At 35.4% G+C, this 21,694-nt stretch overlaps 2 protein-coding genes across 2 annotated transcripts; one reads left to right on the top strand and one right to left on the bottom strand.

Moving 5' to 3' along the window:
• The first annotated feature begins 9,572 nt into the window (after window positions 1–9,572).
• Window positions 9,573–10,505, top strand: LOC101401166 (olfactory receptor 4P4-like). Its single transcript, XM_014792471.2, has one exon. The coding sequence runs from the start codon at window positions 9,573–9,575 to the stop codon at window positions 10,503–10,505; it is 933 nt and encodes a 310-aa protein (XP_014647957.2).
• An 8,202-nt stretch (window positions 10,506–18,707) lies between these two features.
• LOC101395572 (olfactory receptor 4P4-like) lies at window positions 18,708–19,637 on the bottom strand. Its single transcript, XM_004443933.2, has one exon. It carries the CDS (start codon window positions 19,635–19,637, stop codon window positions 18,708–18,710), a length of 930 nt encoding a protein of 309 aa, XP_004443990.2.
• Between the last annotated feature and the right edge of the window lie 2,057 nt (window positions 19,638–21,694).

Below are 21,694 nucleotides of genomic sequence, written 5' to 3'. Positions count from 1 at the left end.
GAAATTAAATAGGTCATTCTTAAACAATCAAAGGGCCTAAAAGAAATTACAAGAGAAATCAGAAAATTCTTAGAGACAAATGAAAATAGCACAATGTAAAACTTATGGGATGCAATAAAGGCAGTGCTCAGAGGGAAAGGTATAGCTGTAAAAGTTTACATTAACAAATTAAAAAGTTCTCAAATCAATAACCTAAGTTTACACCTTGCATAACCAAGAAAAAAAAGAGATCAGGCTAAACTCAAACTATGAGAAGGTTAGAAATAAGGATTAGAGAGCAGAAAAATTAAATAAAGAATAGAAAAGCAACTGAGAATGAAACCAAAAGTTGATCTTTTGAAAAGATGAAAACATTTCACAAACCTTAGGTAGACTGACAAAGTGTAGACACAAATAACTAAAATCAGGAATGAAATAAGATGCACTACCAACACTATATAGCAATAAAAAAGGATTAAAAGAGAATAAAATTAACAGTTGTACACCAACAAATTATGTAAACTAGATGAAATGGACAAATTCCTGTAAACACACCAATTGCCTAAACTGACTCAAGAAGACATAGAAAAATCTGAGTATACTTACAACAAGTAAAGAGATTGAATCAGTAACCAAAATCTCTCAACAAAGAAAAGTCCAGAATCAGATACTTTCACTCATGAATTCTACCATGAATTCTTCTGAAACTCTTTCAAAAAAATAGAAGAGAAGAGGACACTTTCTATCTCATCCTAAGAGGCCAACATTTACTATGATATCAAAGTCAGATAAATAAATCGCTAGAAAGGAAAATTACAGGCCACTATTCCTTATTAATATTTTGCAAAAATCCTCGATAAAATACTAGCAACAAAATTCAACAGCAAATTAAAAGAATTATACACCAAGATGAAGGGTGATATATCCCAGAAATTCAGGGTTGGTTCAACATAAGAAACTTAATCAATGTATGTACCACATTAATAGAACTAAGGAAAAAGCCCCATCATCATCTAAATTGTCACAGAAAAGGCATTTGACAAAATCTAACACCATTTCATCATTAAAAAAAAAAAAACTAGATACAGAAGGGAAGTTATGCAATATGATAAAGGGCACTAATAAAAAGGCCAGTGCTAACGTCATACTCAATGATGAATGACCTAAAGCTTTCTATTGTAGGGGAGGAAGACCTATCCTCTACCCACCCTGGGTCCTTTCTGGCTCCACTTCGAATTAAATTGACAAGAGACAGAAGAACAGGAGAAAATCAAACAAAATTTTGTAACTTGTATACATGAGAGAAACCCGGGAAAAACTGGGTAACTCACCAAAATGGCATAAGTTCTCATCTTAAATACTGTCTTCAGCTAAAGACAAAGGAGCATGTTGGGTGTGGGGGGTGTCAGCTATGGGAGATTACCAGAAAAGCACAGTAAACGAGAGTAAGGTTAACATGCAGATTTAAGTCCTTGCCTTCTGCATTAAGAGTTCCTAGAGATAAGGTCATCCCTTCTTCTTTCCAGTACAGAGAGGGAGATACCTTTACAAATGGAGACTTTCCTTATGAATGTAAGTGTCTCTTACAAAGGGTAACTTCTGCTTTTACTTGGTTTTCAGAGCTTTGATAAGAATAGGCTTAGCAAGGACCCTCACAATCTATCCATACCGAGAGTTATCTACGGTGATGATCTGTCTTGGGGACGGGCTTTCTATCTTAAATTCTTATAGGCAGTTAGTGGGGGAGAGGGTCAAAGTTTCTTTCAGAGTCTTCTGTTCTTGAAAATAATCAAGGCAAAGAGACTTATTCTGAGGTGGCCAATTCTGATCCCCCACACTACCTAAAATCAGGAAGAAGACAAGAATGCCTACATTCACAAATGCCATTCAACATTGTGCTGGAGGTTCTCACCAGAACAATTAGACAAGAAAAAGGAAGAAAAAAAGCATCCAACTTAAAAAGGAAGAAGTAAAACTTTTTTATTCTATGATGACGTGTTCTTATACAGAGAGAACCCCAAAATATCCACAAGAAAGATACCAGAGCTAATAAAAACATTCAGCAAAGCAGAGTACAAGATCAACACGCAAAAATCAGTCGTATTTCTCTACACCAGCGGCAAACAATTCAAAAAAGATAAAGCAATTGCATTTACAACAGCATCTACACAAAAGTAAAATTCCTAGGGATGAATTTCACCAAGATGAAAGACTCGTACACTTAAAACTACAAAACATTGATGAAAAAAATTAGGAAATATTTAAATAAATGGAAGGATACCCACTTATTCCACTGTTCAAGAATTGGAAAACTTGAGATTTATACAATGGCAGTACTACTCAGTGATCTACAGTTATAAAGCAATCCCTATCAAATTCCAAAAGTTTTTTCTTTCCAGAAATAATCAAATTGATCCTCAATTGCATGTGAAATTACAAGAGGTCCCAAATAACTAAAGCAATCTTGAAAAAGAATCAGTTTGAGGACTCACCTACCTTAAGTTCAAAACTTACTACAAAGCCACAGTAATTAAGAGTGTGATACAACATAAGGTTAGACATATGGACCAGTGGAGTAGAAATTTGAGAGCTGACATAATTCTATAAATCTATGACCTATTAATCTTTAACAAGGGTGGCAGATGAATACAATAAGGAAAGACTAGTCTCTTCAATGGATGATGCTGGGACAACTGTATTTCCACATGCAAAAGAATGAAGTTGTTTCCTTACATCACACTCTATACAATAATGAACACAAAGTGGATCAATGGCCTAAGTACACAAGGTAAAACTGTAAAAATCTTAGAAGAAAACATAGGGGTAAATCATGATGATCTTGAATTTGGCAATGGATTCTTAGATAAAATAAAAACATGAGCAGCAAAAACAACCAAATTGGACTCCCTAAAAATTCAAAACTTCTCTGTGTCAAAGGACATTATCAAGAAAGTGAAAAGACAATCTAAAGAATTGTTGAAAATATTTGTGAATTATATATCTGACAGCTGATTAATGTCCAGAAGATATAAAGAACTCCTAGAACTCAACAACAAAAACACAAACAACTGAATTAAAAAGTGGGTAAAAGATTAGAATAGACATTTCTGCAAAGAAGGTACACAAATGGTCAATAAGCACATGAAGCGGTGCCCGCCATCACTATTCATTAGGAAAATGCAGCTCAAAACCACACTGAGAGAGCACTTCACTCTCACTAGGATGCCAATAACAACAATAATAATAATAATGGAAAATAACTAGCATTAGCCAGGATGTCTAGAATTTGGAACCCTTGTACAGTGCTGGTGGAATGTACAGCCACTGTAGAATAGGGTTTGGTGGTTTCTCAAAAATCTATACATACAATTACCATATACGCCCCCTAGTTATATACCTAAAATGATTGAAATCAGGGATTCAAATAGATATCTGCATACTAACGTTCTTGGCAGCATTATTCCCAATAGCTAAAAGGTGGAAACAACCCAAATGTCCATCAACAGGGAAGGGATAAACGAAATGTTACATATACATATAATGGAATACTTTTCACCCACCAAAAGGAATGAAACTGACACATGGATCAACCTTGAAAATATTATGCTAAGTGAAATGAGCCACACACAAAAGAACAAATATTGTATGATCCCACTTGTATTCAAAATCTAGAAAAGGCAAATTCATAGAGACAGAGTAAATTAGAGGATACCAGTGGCAGAGGGAAAGGGTGATGGAAAGTTATTACCTAAGAGCTACAGAATTTCTGTTTGGGCTGATGAAAAAGTTTTGGAAATTTATAGTGGTGATGGTTGCACTTTATTGTACATGTAATTAATGCCACTGAATTATGCACTCAAAGTTGTTAAAATGCCACATTGTATATATAAGCAAATTGGAAGAATGCAGTCTGTGGATCTTGAAGAAAATACTGTCAGAGATGAGTTCACTGAGAAATCAGTTATAAAATAAAAAGAAATCATTACGAAAGGGATGTGGAAATATCTTCCATCACAGGGATAAGGTGTATAAGGGGATCGCTTGGATGAATTATTGACAGAAAAATCAACAGCCAAGGACACTGAGAAGGAAAGGGCGACAGATTGTGTTAACTTTTAAAACAGTTTTTATTAGACAATAGAGATGCATGCTGGAGTATGGGGCATCCTCCACAAACTGTAAATTGGGGCAACATTAATGTTTTCTTTTACCTGCAACTGAATTTTCTTTTCTTTCTACTTCTTTTCTTTCTGAGGTGTGAGTATTATGAATTTTCCTTCCAGGTCACCAGAGCTTCCCTATAACTATTTTCACATTAAAATAGAGGCTGACCTGATCTTAGTCTCCATATACACATAGGAAAAATATGACTTGTTCGATACAATTATTTTTAGATCTTTGAATAAAGTTTAAGGAGAAAAAAAACATCAGCTCCACCTTGGTCAAATTATCCCAATGGGAATTCCCAAACTCACAGAGATATCGCAATAAATTTCTGCAGGTTAAAACATCTCCCAGGCAAAACTGTTCGGAAATCAGACCGAAACCATGTCCGTGTTTTCATTGTTCCCAGAGAATGTGATAAATGTGCTGTTCGAGGAGAGAGAAATAAGAGTCACCAACATAAATGCTGAAGACACCAGTTTCTTCTTTTGAATATTAAAATAAAACAGGGAAAAGAGTCTTGAATTTGCTGTAGGAAAAAGCTGGACACCTTACCTTAGAGAGCAGGTAAGTTCTCTCTTCAGGATTCCTCGGAATTGTTTGCACAGTGAGATTTATTAATGTTTATTCATTGAATTTATTGGTTGATTCTGAGTATGGTAGTCGTGAATCATTGCATGTACGTTAGATTTAAGCCAAATATCTGGTGAGTTGGGCACATGTTGTTTTATTCAAGCAATCCACAATTAATCACTGTTCTTAGGTCAATAAGAAATATAATGTTAGAACATATTATTAAAATATCAATTTAAGGATTATTTGTTCCTTGACTATTGCTTATTGGAAAAATTTAGCCATAATTTACATACAATAAACTGTTGAAACTATTGATCCATCAACCTGGTAGTATAGAACATCTCTTGTGGTTACATATTTTCTATACAATCCATATATGATAATTTATGCTTTGTGTGTCAACTGCATAAAGGGATTAAAAACATGAGAGCAATAAATGTTATTTTTTTTCCTGACTTGAGGAAAGTTCAGGAGAAATAAAGAAAGCAGAAAGTTAGTGATTTGTATTTCAGTGAAGGATATAGAGAAAATCTGACAGGGGAAACTCAAGAAACGCAGGCTGTGTCAAATGACCCTATTCCTACTTCCTATAAATTGTCTGAATGTGTCATATTTGAAGCTTGTGTTTCTTATTTCTGTACTTGAACGTTACTTTTTCTATTACAATTCAGCCAAATCTGGGCTATCTGTTAAAACAGGAAATTAGTGAAGTTTATCTGAACATCCCTCCAGGATGGTTGAAAAGGTAGAGAATAAAGCACAATCGAGTTTATTTCTGTACATTTGGGGACCACAAAGGGAGGAGACCACCTGGGTGTTAAGGAAACTGACTTAAATTTTAATGAGACTACGCTATAGAGTGTGGTCTCCACAGTCAGCCAATGGACTAAGAAATGGGGGAAGGTTAAGGAATGGGGTTTACGTGACCACTGCATGATTTTTGCTAACAAACAGGATATGGTAGAAACCAGGACCATTTCAAATGGCTCTCTCTGTATCTCTAATATTCTGAAGTAAATTTGATTATAAACATTCTGTATTTTTATATCTCTTCAATACATGACAAAACAATTATAATGATAGTGATATATAGTTAAAATGAACTTCCATTTCATTCTTTCAAACACTGAAAATAAATTGTCATTAATCTGGCAAATACATATTGATTACTTAAAATGATCAAAATATAGTGTGGGGCTAGAAAGAAGAAAGCAATGGAACTGGTATTTTAATACTTGATGAAACAACATGTCATCAAATTGATTAATTTATGAATGTATCATCTAATTCACCAAATCCTTCACAATTAATTATTTAATTATCCAGTCACAATCTTACTGTGGGAGAACCAGGTAACTATCTTACTAAATGAGAATTTCAGTGAAGCTTTGGTGATTTCAGGCTTTTGCTCATCTAACAAAATACCTGGCACTGAGTAGGTGTTAATTAATTAATTAATTGGACTTCTCCCAATTCAACAGGTGATGAGTTTATTTTCCTTACTTGAGAGATAAAAAGTGAGGTTCAGAAAGTTCACATAATTTGTCCAAAAATCAGACACCCACCATTCAACACAGATGTGAAAGGCACAAAATTTTGTTTAGTTTTGTTTTTCCATTATGTTTAGGGCACGGAGAAGATGAGGGACTGGCCCTAACTCTCACTGAGATAAGATTCCCTTAGAGAGATATGCTACAGCATTTCACAATCTGACAAGAATAAATAAACAATATGAAGGAAGGTAGTTAGTTCTAAGTGCCAGTGAAAGAATATTTGAGTAAATGTTGCATGGTGGGCTGCAGCAGTCAGTGAAATCTATCTGGAAATAGTAGGTGTTGAACTGACTCTGATAGGATTGAACAGGCCTGACGGAATGGCAAAATGTTCAGCTCCACTGCTGTAGAGAGTCATTAGGAATTCCAGGGAAGATAACTACAGACATGGAGATCTCTGTGTACCTGGACTGCATAAAGGGAACGTTGTTTAGGGAGTTTAAAGTAGCAGGCTGAAAGGATCCAAAGGAAGGAAGAGAGCCTAGAGGATCTGCTTCTCTCTGGGAGAAAGGCCACTTTGTTGTCAGTGTGTGATTAGAGCAGCTGACCTTAAAGGAAGGAAGAGGGACGACAATCTGAAGCTATAGTGTTAGATTCATTCTGACACGTTTGTAAGAAAGGTAACCAGCCATCGATATTCAGCCGCTGATCCTCCTAAAAGTGGTGTCAGTCATCGCCAGGTCAGGCACAGATGAGGCCCTGAATGATCTAGTTTAACTCCCACAGCTTACTGATGGTTAAACTGAAATACATGAGAGATGTGGCGTATTAAAAATAATTGAGTTAAGGGGCTGGCCCCGTGGCTTAGTGGTTAAGTGTGTGCGCTCTGCTGCTGGCGGCCCGGGTTCGATCCCGGGCACGCACCGACGCACTGCTTCTCTGGCCATGCTGAGGCCACGTCCCACATACAGCAGCTAGAGGGATGTGCAGCTATGACATACAACTATCTACTGGGGCTTTGGGGGAAAAAATAAATAAATAAATAAAATTTAAAAATAATTGAGTTAAGAAGTAGTACAGCTAGATGAAGGAGATATTGTTTTTTCTTGTTTTCCAAATAGTGTAGTATTTTAAAGGATATTTACTGATAAGATGATATTATTATCTATATTTTAAAAACATGAAAATATAAAATGATTCCTGTAGATGTATAGTTGTATCTTCTTAACTTTCTACAGAAATACTTGAAAGTAGGAGATCTAGTATTTTCAAGTTATTCAGGAACATAGATTATAGTTTCTGAGTCATGCACTATATAGATTTGGTATTTTAAAAAGTAAACTAAATGAAAGGTCTTTTTCACATGTTTTATTCTTTCTTTCTAATAAACTGGATTGGGTACATTTGTGTGACTATAATTTTTTTTTTTAAATTTTGTGTTTTGTCTGAAATATCCAAGCGTTTGTAAAATAAAATAATCTGCATTAAAAAATGTCCTTGTATATTTTCCTGATAACTTCTAATCTTTCCATTTATTTTCCACTTTTGGTATGAACACACACTCTCAACAAAGTGGCATTTACATTGTCTTTTTCAAAGGTGATTTGATCCCTTATTTAATAAAAAATCTCACAAAGTTGCTATGGGCTGGATCGAGAAGGATTTTAGGCTAACTGTGAGGGAAAGAAGGCTGAGAAAACTTAATTGATCAGCTCAGCAGCAAGTTAATGTGAAGTAAATACTAGAATGTAATTAAAATTCAACTTACAGTTCTTTTCACTAAATCACAAGAATGCTATTTTTAGGAGACGTTAGAGTAGAACAATAAATTTTTTTAAATTATTGTGAATAATTTTAAAAGCCTAAAATGCAATTGTTAATTGAATAAGATGGCTTATTTGACCACTATGAATATACATTTATACTATATGAATATACCTTTGTACTACACAGTATAAAAGATGCCAAAATGTCATTTTGTGACAATTGATGTTAACTTTCATGCATTGGATAAGTTTATATTTTCTCTCTTCAAAACCCTACATTATGTACACAAATTTAAATGGTAATTCCATTGAAAGGAAAAAGGAGGAGGGAAGTGTTACAATTTTTTAAATAAATTATAAACATATTGGTGCTAACATTATAAGTAATTAACATAAAATATTTTAAATACTAAGGTTCAGTGTTTTATATAGTTGAAGTAGAGAATATATGATACGATTTAGTGGAATGGTTCAAAGATTTAGTGGAACGTTTGTTAACAGTTCTTCCTTAGTCTATCAAAGATGCTTGAATTTCTACCAGCAGAAAGGTAGCTATTTGTCCTAAGGCTTAATAGTTATCACCGAAAAGACATTAAGAGTTGATTCTACATCACTTTATAACAGTGACAAGGAGGAGGAAGTAAAAATAGTGGGAATGAAAGGGAGGAAATCCAGCCTGAGATACTAAGACTTGTAATATGGAAACTGAAAAGAGCACACATTTTCAGGATGGCTGATTAGGAAGAAGTGAACAATTTGTGTACATCAATTCAAAAGAAGCCAATTTATGCAAGTGGGTAAGGCATCGCATGAGACTCTAAAATCCAAGCTAAATCTATTAGCATCCTCAACTGCCTTGCTAAGTGTCAAATGCATTTGAGATTATAATGTTTTGAAAAACACAGGTGATCATACTCACCTTGTTATTCTTTTTGTTGACTATTAAATATAACACTTTATTTGTAAATTAAGTATATTTGTAAATTAAGCACAAAAGAAATATAACTGATTATAGCAGTGGGTAAACGCCTTATGATTCTAAATACAATTGTTGATTTTTCTGTGTATCACCTTTCCACATAGGACATACGGCAGGACATTTCTCGCAGATAATATTATCCATATACTATACTTCGTGTATTTGCATTTTTTGTATTTTCATTCAAGGTTTCATTTATGTGTGTGTTTTCTCAATAATAAACAGTGAGAATCACAAAGAGATGTCTAAATTTTTGTTGTTGTTTCTCCAAAAGTACCATTTCTGTCATTCTATTGGGGCATAATATCCAGTTGTGTTTGGTAATATATGTTAATAGAATTTTTAATAAATATCCTGCATTTGACAATGACAGTCTTTATCTCAGGTACCTGACATGTTTACCAGTAATTAATATTTTCAAGAAAAGAACAAAAAGACCTGCAGGAAAGCCTTCCTAAACAAAAATTAAATTTCTATTCTCTTCGACCTTTGGACCCTTTCCATTATAATCTGCCCCATGCCAAGGAATGGTATGCATAACTAACTATATTTAAATATATATTATAAGGATTCATAATTTATGTAATTTCAGGTGGCTGCAAATTGCTTGGGATCATGGAAAATAGGAATAACATCACAGAATTTATTCTCTTAGGACTTTCTCAGAAAAAGGAAATAGAAGTTCTCTGTTTTTCACTGTTCTTACTTTGTTACATTGCAATTTTGATTGGAAATTTGCTTGTCATGATTTCTATCACCTGCAGTCAACTTATTAACCAGCCTATGTATTTCTTCCTGAGTTACCTGTCCCTCTCAGACATTTGCTACACCTCCACTGTGACCCCAAAGTTAATCGTTGACTTGCTGGCCGAAAAGAAGACCATTTCCTACAATGGCTGCATGACACAGCTTTTTACTATGCATTTCTTTGGGGGCATCGAGGTCTTCATCCTCACAGGGGTGGCCTATGACTGCTATGTGGCCATTTGCAAGCCCCTGCACTACACTGTCATCATGAGCAGGTGGAAGTGTGATGCCATGATCGCTGCTTCCTGTGCTGGGGGATTCCTACATTCCTTTGGTCAGTTTCTCCTTGCCATCTTTCTACCCTACTGTGGCCCCAATGAAATAGATCACTACTTCTGCGATGTGTATCCTTTGCTGAAACTGGCCTGCACTGACACAAGCAGAATCGGTCTCCTGGTCATTGCCAATTCAGGCCTGATGGGCCTGGTGACTTTTGTGGTCTTGTTGATATCTTACACTGTGATCTTACATACTGTCAGGTCCTCCTCTGCAGAGAATCGTTACAAAGCTCTTTCCACGTGCAGCTCCCACATCACTGTGGTGGTCTTTTTTTTTGCTCCTTTACTCTTTATTTATATTCGACCAGCAACTACTTTACCAGAAGACAAAGTGTTTGCTCTTTTTTATACTATCATTGCCCCCATGCTCAACCCTCTGATATACACACTAAGAAACATGGAGATGAAGAATGCCATAAAGAAACTCTGGTGCCAGATCATAGGAAGTAAGGAAATAAACTGAAAGAGTCTCTGATTTTCACCACAGAGTTTGAATATATGACATCTCTACCCTGAAACCTTTAAAATGCATAATGTTTGCTTATCTCTTGTAGCTAGCAACATATATAGGCCCAAATATGAGCAGAAGTTTATGATTTCTTGGATTTTTTCAGGTTTCTTCTCTGCTGTGCTTTCTTTTCTAGTTTTCTTATTTATGTCTCCTCTGCCCTATTGGTCCTTTGGCTGTGTAACTAATTTAGATATTTACCAGCAGACCCTCAAAGGCAGTGTGCAATACAAATCAGCACTGCGAGCCCATACAGCTCATTCTTGTGTGTGACTCTATTCAATGAACCAATTCCAGCCACCAAACAAGGGTGAAAAAACAGTTCCAATATTTTACTTGCATCACTTACAAAGTAGTTTAAATTATCTAATTTATGTTCCACAACAATATTTCTCAAAAAATGTAACTTCTACTCTGATAATTTTGTAGCCAGTGGCATTCTGGGGCTTCTCACATGCCCCATGCCAAGACTCTTTCCCAAGCCCCACAATAAAATTTTTCTTTTGTTCTAACTTACTTTCTCTCTCAGCTCTGTTCATATATAAATCAACTGCTCCTCTCTGGGTTATTCTAGCACCTTATAGGGTATCAGTTAAGGGCATGAGTTCCAGACCCAGAGTTTCTTACTAACTATGAGGACTTATGCCCAATGAAGCATCTATAAATGGAAGTGATAATAGTCACCACCCACCGTCTTGTGAGGATTGTATGTGAAGGGTTAAAACACGACCTGTCACACAGTAAGTGCTCAATAAGCGTGAGCTATTTTTATTGTCCAATTCCCTGTTATGCATCAACTGTTTTCCTTCCTAAACGTCACCCTTGTGCAAATTTGCCCAGCATCACAAATGGCTGGGAGCAAAATCAAGGCACTGAATAATTAGTTAGGAGAGGGGAGGATCTCAAAGATCTTTAGAAACTCCACTGACACGACATGCTTGCATAAGAATCTGTTTTCAGGTTGGTGTGGAAGGCATACCAAATAAAGATGAGTTGTTGTTGCGGGTTTCTAAAAAGGGTGAAGAATATACGGAGAAAAATACCATAATGCTGTGCCTCAGTTTAAAATGCCCAACAAATAAAACTAAAAATATTACATTCTAGAAATTCTTGAAAAATATCTGAACATACTTCCCAAGTTGTGTTTTATCTAGTTCTTGACAGTTATCCTGAAACTCTTGAGTAGGCTTGTTCAGTGCCCATGTCAGAGAACATCATCACAGCAGAAACGTGAAAGACCACTTTCTGGCGTACAATTAACAGAGTCTCTGGTAAGAGAACCAACAAAGCCTTAAAGTTTGCCTCTATTTCAGAAGCTCTATCTCTCAGCCAAACAGATTTGTATTATTGAAAAATAAAACTTCAAAAATTAATACAAATGTTTCTCTTTTATTTTTATTATTGAAATAACAGTTTTGAACAGGGATTATTAAAACATAAGGAGCAAAAGACATTGGTAACACCAACCATTAACCAGCGAATTCCTAATTTAACTTCTTCACTTTTGCATTGGATCTCCTCCCTTCTCACCTTCTCAAGAACATCATTTCATCACCACTTCATTGACTCTCCTGTCTTTCTCTGCATCAGCAATATTTCTCTCTCCAGCTGGATCATTAATATCAGCATAACACTGTAGGGAAACATGATCAGATTCTATGCAATTTAGTGAATGACCTTACTAGCTCTTTCATTCAGGTTATCCTTCTTTTATTGTCTTTTACTAGGATATTTTACAATTCTATAGATAGAGAAGTTGGTGCTTAGAAAACAATAGAAATGCCAATAATGGCTGCCCATGGAAATCCAAACTGTGTTCAGTGAAATGCAATTTGATTGTAGCCCTGTGGATATTTTGCTAGTTTTGCTTCCACTTATAAATTCATTTCAGCCCTCCTTAGCAGACTATAAAAGTGTGGCACATTTTGTTCTTGTCTGAACCAATGGCAACATCTCACTGGTTTCTGCAGTAAATACTGAGGTAAACAAAATCTTTGACATGTCCATTCATTATTTGGGTGAAAATCACAATTGTATCCTCTTTAAATATTTATCCTTTAACAAACTAAACTGTTATTTCTTTCATCTAAAATAAAGCAAAACGAAAACCTCTTTTGTCTTTACCTTCCCTTCCCAGTTTCCCCAGTTTTGATTTCTTTTCTTCCTGTGCTCACTGTATCTAATTTCCCTCCCCCAGGTTTATTGTAAGCTCTCAAGTCAGATTTTCCCCTCTATCACGTCACTGAGGCTGCTCGTATCAAGGTTGTCAATGACTTTCATGTCGATATATCCTGGATTTCACAGAATTGATCACTCTTTTTACCTCCAGACATTTTGACTTGGCTTTGGGGTCACCATGCTCTGCAGATTTCCCTCTTTTGTCTAAAAACTGTGTCTCAGTTTTTTTTTCATTTTTTTTTTTCTTTTCATGGCTCTTACTTTTCTCACTAAACTCTCTATGTTAGACAGTCATGGGGGTCATGTCTTGAATCTATGTTCTTTTCGATCTTGGTTACTTCATATAATCTAATAGTTTTAAATACTCCCTATGTGCAGAGGACTCCAAATTTTTAATCTTCCAACTCAGACCTCTCCCTTGAACTCACATACCCATCATTACTCACTGAATTACTGTAACAGCCCTCAATTCGATCTCCTTTCTTCTGCACTTGCCTTCACTTGTTAATCGCAACTGAGCAATGTCATTCAAAGTCAAAGTGTAAGTCCTGGGAGGCTCCAGATAATTTGGATCCCTCACCTTATCTCTCCTGCTAATTTCTGCCTCCTTCATTCGATCTAACTTCATTGGTCTGCTCACTATTTCCTGAACTTCCTCTTTGTGGGTGTCATCGTAAATTTTTCCATTCAAGTATTTGCATGACTAGCCAACTCAGTTTCTTGATTCTTTACTCAGGAGTCAACTTCTCAGTAAATTCTTTCCTGGACAACCTATATAAAAGTTCCACACACATTCACACCCTTTGTATTCCTCTGCTTTGCTTTATTTTATCCTTAGACATATTAGTATCTAGCCTGTTATACATTTTATATATTTACCTTATTTAGTGACTGTCTCAATTAAAACGTAAGCTCAATAAAAGCAGGGGTAGGTGTGTATTTTTTTTTACTGTGTTCCTAGAATAATAGCTGGTGTATAATAAATAATCAATAAATATTTATTGAGTAAATACATGCTAAATAAATATATGGAGAAAAATCTTTAATGACAGAGAATATAATCTAAACGGGGGGATATATTCATAGAACTATATATTTATCATGTATTACATTATATATATATTAAGAAATATTTCTGGGTTCTAAATTCTCTTCCAAAAATATTATATGTGCATTCCAAAACCAGTTCCTTATTGAATTGATATCTGAGAAAGCAAATTCTCATTCAGGGTTCTCATTTGCATATTATTTAATACGTTGCCAGAAGCCTAGCGACAAACCTCTCCTTTTTTATTTCCATCAGAACCCTGACATAGTTTGTACTGTCAGTTACTCAATCTCCTTTGTAACTAGGTTACTAACTTTTTTAACTAGGTTAGCCATCTAGCTTTTCTTCTTTCCTTTTCCAGTTCAGTTAACCAATTCCTCTCTCTCAGACATAAATCCATATATTGAAAGTTTCCTTCAGACATTTTTTTTATGAAATCAATTTTTATAGTATCTTATTAGGTACAAAATATTAATATTAACAATAATTTATTAAGTTATTCCTTGCTTTAAGTTCATTATATAATTTCCTCTTCACACTGATGCATGCTTTGAGCTAAGTAGTATCGCCTTTACTGTGTTGACAATACAAGCCTCTAAATGTTAAATGACTAGCTCAAATAGCTACTAAACAAAAAGAAAAAGGAATGTTCATTCTGTGAGTGAAAGAAACAGGTTTTTGTAAGTTTACTACTTGCTTCCAGGCTTTGAAAATGTAGTAACCCTGAGGAAATGAGAGATTCCATGACTACTGAATGAAGGATATCAGAACCTTGTGTTTTACTGGTTTTCCATTTCAACATAATGTCTGATGTTGACCAAATTTCCTCAAGCTGGCTTGTGTCAACACACAGAAGTAGATAGCTTGTCATATCTCTACCAATAACACACATGAACACACCAGGATGGTCTTTAGAGATGTATGCAAGTGCCTCATTTACAATCCCAATTCCTGATTCATTTCAGGTCATCTTAACTTGCTCTGCTGAGGGTTGATTTTGTTCTTTTCATCTTTTTTTTCCTAAAATCCCCTTCCAATACTTTCTGTTTCATGTGCTATATAGACTTATTTCCAAAATGATATTTCTTCATAATTTTCCAAAAGGTGGAAGGTGGTAAATTTGTGCAGTATCTATAAGGTTTACATGCATTTTTGAACAGATAACTTGAGAAGAGTCTTTGGATTCCCTTCTAAATCTGAAGTCCCAGAATGGCCAGAAAAGAAGTAACAAGATCACTTCCAAGAGTATATATTTTCAAATTTATATTGAAGCGTAACTGAAATACAATATATACAATTAACATATATAATATGAAAATTTTGACATATATATACATACATATGCCTATAAAATCATCACCGAAATCAAGATAGTGAATCAATAGTTCTCCAAACTTTTCTCATGCCCTTTTGTAATTCTATCCTCCCTCTCCTCCCTCATAACCAATAAAACACTGATCTGTTTCTGGAACAGTAGATTAATTTGCATTTTCTGGAATTTTATGAAAATGGAAGCATATTGCATGCATTGCTTTTTGGAGAGGAGTGTCTGGCTTATTTCACTCAATTTATATATTCTGAGATTCAGTAATGTCTTTTATTTATCAATGTGCTTTCCTATTTATCTCCAAGGTCATTCCACTCTATGAAAATTCCACAATTTGCTCATCCATTTCCCCAATTTTAGACATTTTAGTTGAATCCACATTTTGACTACCATTAATTAGCTGCTATAGTAACTCATGTGCAAAATATTTATGGACAAATGATTGTTTTTCTCTTGGGAAAGTGTGAAGGAGTAGAATGCCTGGTCATAGAAGAAGTGTATTTTTAGTATTTTAAAGAAATTCCCAAACTGTTTCCCAGTGTACTTGTACCATTTTACATCCCCAGTTGTGGAGCTTGTATGTCCTGCTTGTTCTGCATCCTTGCAAACACTCAGTGAGGTTAATCTTTACTTTTAGCCATTCAAATGGGTATGTGGCAGTACCACAGTGTTTTTTATTTGCATTTACCTAATGATTAATGATATTTACTATATTTTCATGTACTTATTTGCAATGGGCATGTTTTCCTTGATGAAGTATCTGTTCAACATTTTTACCCATTTTTATTGGGTTGTTCATTTTCTTCTTACTGAGTTTTGAAAGACTTCTATATGTTCTGAATAGTAGTTCTTTAGTAATTATATAATTTTAAAATATTTTCTTCCAACATGTAACTTGTTTGTTCACCCTATTAACTATCTCATTCCTACAGCAAAAGTTTTCATTTAAATGAAGTCCAATTTACCCCTTTTTTCCTTCTTAGGACATACTTTTTTAGCATCCTAAGAGCCCTTCCCCCAATCTAAAATCATGAATATTTCCTCCCGTGTTTCATTGTAACAATTTTATACACTTGTATTTTACATATAGATCTGCATCTAATTTGAATTAAATTTTATACAAGGTATGATATACAGGTAGAGGTTCACTTTTTCTGCTTGTAGATGTACAATTATTCCATCAAGATTGTTGGAAAGACTATCTTTTCTTCACTGAATTACCTGCAGACCTTTGTTGACAATTAGTTGCCCATAAATGTACAAGTCTACTTCTGGACTCTCTAGGCTGTTCCATTGCTCTACTTGTCTACATTTATGAAAATGCCAAATGGCTTGGATTACTGTAGCTTTATAGTATATTTTAAATCAGGTAGTGTAAGTTCTTCAAGTTTTGTTCTTTTATAACGTTGTGTGGGCTAACATATGCCCTTTCATTTTCAATATAAATATTAGAATAATCTTTTAAATTGCAAACAATGACTGCTTTGAGTTTGGGGGTAGATTTATTTGAGATTAATTTAAAGGGGGTAGAATATACCTCAATGTGGTCTTGTCATCTGATCAATGAACATGGATTGCTCTCTATCATTAAGCCTACTTTAATTTCTCTCAACTAATTTCTATAGTTTTCATGTACATTTCACACACATATTTTGTGATATTTATTCCTAGATATTTTGTATTTTGATGCTATTACATATGACATAAAAATTATCTTCTGATTGTTTGGTACTAATATAAGTTTCATTTATTTTTATTTTTTATTTATTTATTTTTTTGTGAGGAAGACCAGCTCTGAGCTAACTTCTATTGCCAATCCTCCTCCTTTTCTTCCCCAAAACCCCATTAGATAGTTGTATATCATAGTTGCACATGCTTCTAGTTGGTGTATGTGGGGCACGGTCTCAGCATGGCCGGAGAAGCGGTGTGTTGGTGCACACCCGGGATCCGAACCCGGGCCGCCAGTAGCAGAGCGTGCGCACTTAACCACTAAGCCACGGGGCCGGGTCCTGTTTGGTGCTAATAGAAAACACAAGAATTTTTTTGTACAACGATACAATATCCTGAAATTTTGCTAAACTGGCATTAATGAAAAAAAGTCATTGAGATTGCAGAAGAACACGTAAACTGTCTTTATTCACAAGTGATATAGAAGCAATGCAATCATTCTGCTGATAAGACAAGCACCTGGGCAGAGAGAAATGTCTAGGGAAGTGGGAACCAAAGCACTGAGCTGAGATCTGGTTCTGTCATTCAATGGACAAACAGGTAAATAATGATTAAAATAGTAGGACCTTCTTAATGCAAAAATAAATAGCTTAAAAGACATCATGAGGGTTGAGGTCAGCTGAATTTCATTCCCTCCCTAATAGATACAGGAAATTTATTTTAAATTTTTAGCCTTTCTGACATTACTTATTTTATTATTAATGCATGATTGTTAAAGACAAAAGGAGAAGTTTTAGATATGTAAGAACAATGTATACAGTCAAATAAGAGAAGATAGTATCTTTGAATATAATTCAGCAGCTGTTTATTTACATCTTAGTTTATGCCAGCTTTATTGTTGGAAAAAAGATACAAAGAAAAATAAAGATAGAGCACATAATCTTCCGACTAAGTCAAACTGGAAAAACACAGTTCATAAGAAGAGACACTATTCTAGGGCAAAGGATTATTTGAAATACAGTAAATGTAAAGCTGAACAGCAATAGAAAAACAGGGCAGGTGTAAGAAATACTTTTGGTTTGTTGATGGATTTGCAAAATCTACTCGAATAGGAAACAATTAGGAGTGTGAATGATATATAAGACATGGACACTAAAGGATTGGGGTGGAGGCATTGCAAGCAGAGGAGATAGCCGAAATAAAACCATAAAGGTGAGAGATTTTAGAGACGTGTTTGGAGACTACAGAGGGGCCAGTGTAGTTGGGGAAAGCACCCAAGCGCAGGGAACATAGGAGGAAAGGAAAGGGAGGAGAAAATCACACGACGTGAGTTTCCTGCATGCGAGACGCCGTGCTAAAATTTCACGTGTTAGCCACAGTAGTGTTACAACATTATGAAGTATAATATTGACCCATTTCGTAGATATTTAAAAAATGGAAACTTAAATAATTAAAGCAAATTGCCAAGACACAGAGATAAAAACTTACAGAGTCAGTGTGGCAACCATTTCTCCCTGACCCCAAAGTCTATCGTTGTAACACCATACTTTCCTCCCGTGTAGAGACTTCTCAGACTAGCTAGTTAGACTCAGACCAATTTGGAAGATTCTGATAAACAAGTGAGAAGGTTGGATTTTATATCAATGAAAATAAGGTTCCATATCAATTTTTGGAGAGGGCAGTGATATGATCAGAGATGTGCTTTCCAAGGACATTTCTTGCATTCCTCAAATCGAAGTAGTCACACCTGGAACTAGTTGGACCCTTTCAAGTGCAGATTGCATTCTGGATCACAGTGACTTGCTTCTTTGGCTCATATATTGTCAGAGGTCATTTACTCCAACTCCCCAAAGAAAGATTATACATTTTCTATAACATCTCAGATGATAAATGCTCTTGGGACACAGGACTGAAAGCACAATGGATATCATCTTAGTTATTTTAATGTTGAGTGTGCCATTTGAGACCATACCTTCTGCATGGTGATTTTCATCTCCTCATTTCTCAGAGTATAGATGAGAGGATTCAGCATGGGAGCAATCACAGTGTAAAATACAGAGATTTCCTTATCCTTGTTCTCACTCCCAGCAGGTAGAACATAAGTATAGATACAGGGCACAAAGAATAAAACTACAACCATTATATGAGAACTACAGGTTGAGAGAGCTTTGCGTCGTCCTGCAGAGGAGTGTGTCCTAAGATTATATAATATGAGTATATAAGAAGCTACTAGGACAAAAAAAATGACAACCACTACCATCCCTGAATTAGCAATCACTAAGATACTAACAATGTGAATATCCTTGCACACCATTTTCAAAAGAGGCTTCACATCACATATGTAGTGATCGATCTGATTAGGACCACAGAAAGGCAAACTGAGTACCATGAGCAGCAGAGCAACAGAGTGCCAAAACCCCACAACCCAGGCCACGATAATCAGCATGTTACACCTCTGCCGGTTCATGATGACCATGTACTGCAGGGGCTTGACAATGGCAACATAGCGGTCAAAGGCCATGGACACCAAGATGAATATTTCCACACCCGCTAGCAAGTGGGCAGTGAAGAGCTGGGTCATACAGTTTTTATAGGAAATATTTTTTCTTGCTGCCGCTAAGTCCCTGATCAGCCGGGGGACCACAGTGGAGGTGTAGCAGAGGTCCATGAGGGAAAGGTGGCAGAGAAAGTAGTACATTGGTTGTTGGATTAGATGGCTGCAGGTGATCGTGAGTAAGATGATGAAGTTCCCCATTAAGATGGCCAGGTAACAGAGCAGGAACAAGAAAAAGAACAGTAGCTCTATTTGCTTATTTCCCCACAGCCTCACGAAAACAAATTCTGTGACATTGTTCTGATTTTCCATGAGGTTAAGTTGAATTCCTAGTACACAGCAGAAACTCAATTCATCTGAAATGGACAGAACATAATACATCTTTAGTAGCACTTTTTAAGTTTTGGAGAGATTTACACATTAAAAAAAGATGTAGGTCATACATGATTTATTACAGACTTAATCTTTTAAATACTTTTTAGATTACGGCCATCATTATATATCAAATGATATTTAAAAAGAGCATATATTATGTCTAGAACTTTTGTAAATATATTGCATGTATTTAACTTACACCAATCCAATAATACTATTCTGGTACTCATTTTAGAGATGGGGAACAAAAAATAGGAGACTTCAGTTAATTACACTAATTCTTTCATATATTAAGTAGCAACCTAGGACGAAACTGCATCTGATGCCAGATTTCATGCTTTTATGAGCTATGTAACATTATCTGCTGACCAAATGAAATTCCAATTCTTGTTCACCTGTATAAAAGATATGAGATCTTTCTCCATCCCTGCCATAACTGCCTGTATAACTTAAAGCAAGTCCCTCCCCTTCTCTATGCTACCTATCATTTATGTATAAAGTTTTAATAACAAACATTTTATACACCCAGTGAAACTAAATACTTATTCTTGAAGTAAAAGTAAATAAAGGTTCTGAATCATAGCAGAGCATAGCTGAATTAGTTGAAAATAGTTTCAGTGACTCTCCTTCTTAGTATGTGTGATCTTAGTATGTGTGATCGGAACACGGAGAGGCTGGACATAGGGAACTGGAGGCACAATGCTGGGCAGCTGAATACAGGAACACAGGTTATTATTAAATAAAACCTTCTCCTTTTTGTTAATTATTCTAAAGGCACATTTTAGAGGTCACTGTTGAAATGTTAGAAACACTTTAGAGAGCTAGTTATCTTCTGTTGACATGATGAAGAACTCAGTGTGATTGAAGAACAGCCTGCTTATTTCAACTCACACTTAGAACAGTGTTGCCACCTTGACGCAGTATACCTAGGAGCAGAGAGTGAGTATGTTGAAACCATCACCTTTTACCCGTAACCAAATGCCAAATAACTCCACAGCAAAATCATGTCTTTTAATTAAAGATTGTTAATTTCAATGATTTGTTTCAATAGAACCAGTGGGGGAACAATATGATGTAGTGGGCAGATCCCTCATCTAATGATCATGACTAGGAGCATCCAGTCTCATATGTCCTGTTTTTTCTTGTTAGCATTGAGCAGTTCATCCTCTCTGAGCCTCCTTCTTCAACTAGTAAGTAGAACTAATAACATTGGGTCTATTTGTGCCAAGAGTAAAATAAATGAAGTTCATGCAAAGAATATTCAATACAAAGAACTTTTGATTCAAATTGTCAACTCCATGGAAGAGTACTTCCACAAATGTTTGGAGAGGAACACACTGTAGTATAAGAAAATAGATAGCAGCATTTTCATCAATCAATTGGTTTTATCTGTCGATTTTTGTATTCTACAGAAGAGAATCAATTGAAGAATCCATTAGACTACATTAAGTTTAAGGAAGAAGCATGAGTGTTGGTGTTAGTTTATACTGGGTTCAAAGCAGAGTTTAGCAAAGTACTTTTTTACGTACATATTGAGAATATCCAAACCTAGTTTTTATTTATGTGGAAGAATCTGATCAAAGATGTAAAGAAATCTAAAGATAACTTTAAAATCATAGTACAAACTGTAGAAAAATTAGAGAATCAAAACTTAGAAAGTGCAACTTTTGGTTTAGAATGTTTCCTGAACATTGGTGCAAGCCTCAGCATCTCTTGACATTTGGGGCAGTGCTGCCTAAATTACAATAATTGAACGTCAGTTGGGAAAATACAGACTAACACAGAAAAGATCCTTCAAAGCAGTGCCCATAGACTCTCTACTAGAAATCCTGTGAACAAGCTACTTCATACAGACATGTCCCCCAGTCCCATCCTCAGATCATTTTACTTCTGGTCTCCTTTTAATCCATAAAATCTCCCTGAGATTCTTCCCTTTCTTTCTCTCCCTGTTCTCTCTCTCCCTGTCCTCTCTCTCACCCTCTCTCTTTCTGTCT

The sequence above is a fragment of the Ceratotherium simum genome, chromosome 34 (assembly GCF_057802395.1).
Source record: "Ceratotherium simum simum isolate JZ-2026a chromosome 34, ASM5780239v1, whole genome shotgun sequence".
Taxonomy (NCBI): Eukaryota; Metazoa; Chordata; class Mammalia; order Perissodactyla; family Rhinocerotidae; genus Ceratotherium; species Ceratotherium simum.
Note: the sequence above shows the minus strand (reverse complement) of the source record. Positions and strands in the feature narration are given on the sequence as shown.

What these genes read in the sequence shown, in the direction of transcription:
- LOC101401166 (XM_014792471.2), top strand. Translation starts at nt 9,573, where the DNA reads ATGGAAAATAGGAATAACATCACAGAATTTATTCTCTTAGGACTTTCT.
- LOC101395572 (XM_004443933.2), bottom strand. Translation starts at nt 19,637, where the DNA reads ATGGAAAATCAGAACAATGTCACAGAATTTGTTTTCGTGAGGCTGTGG.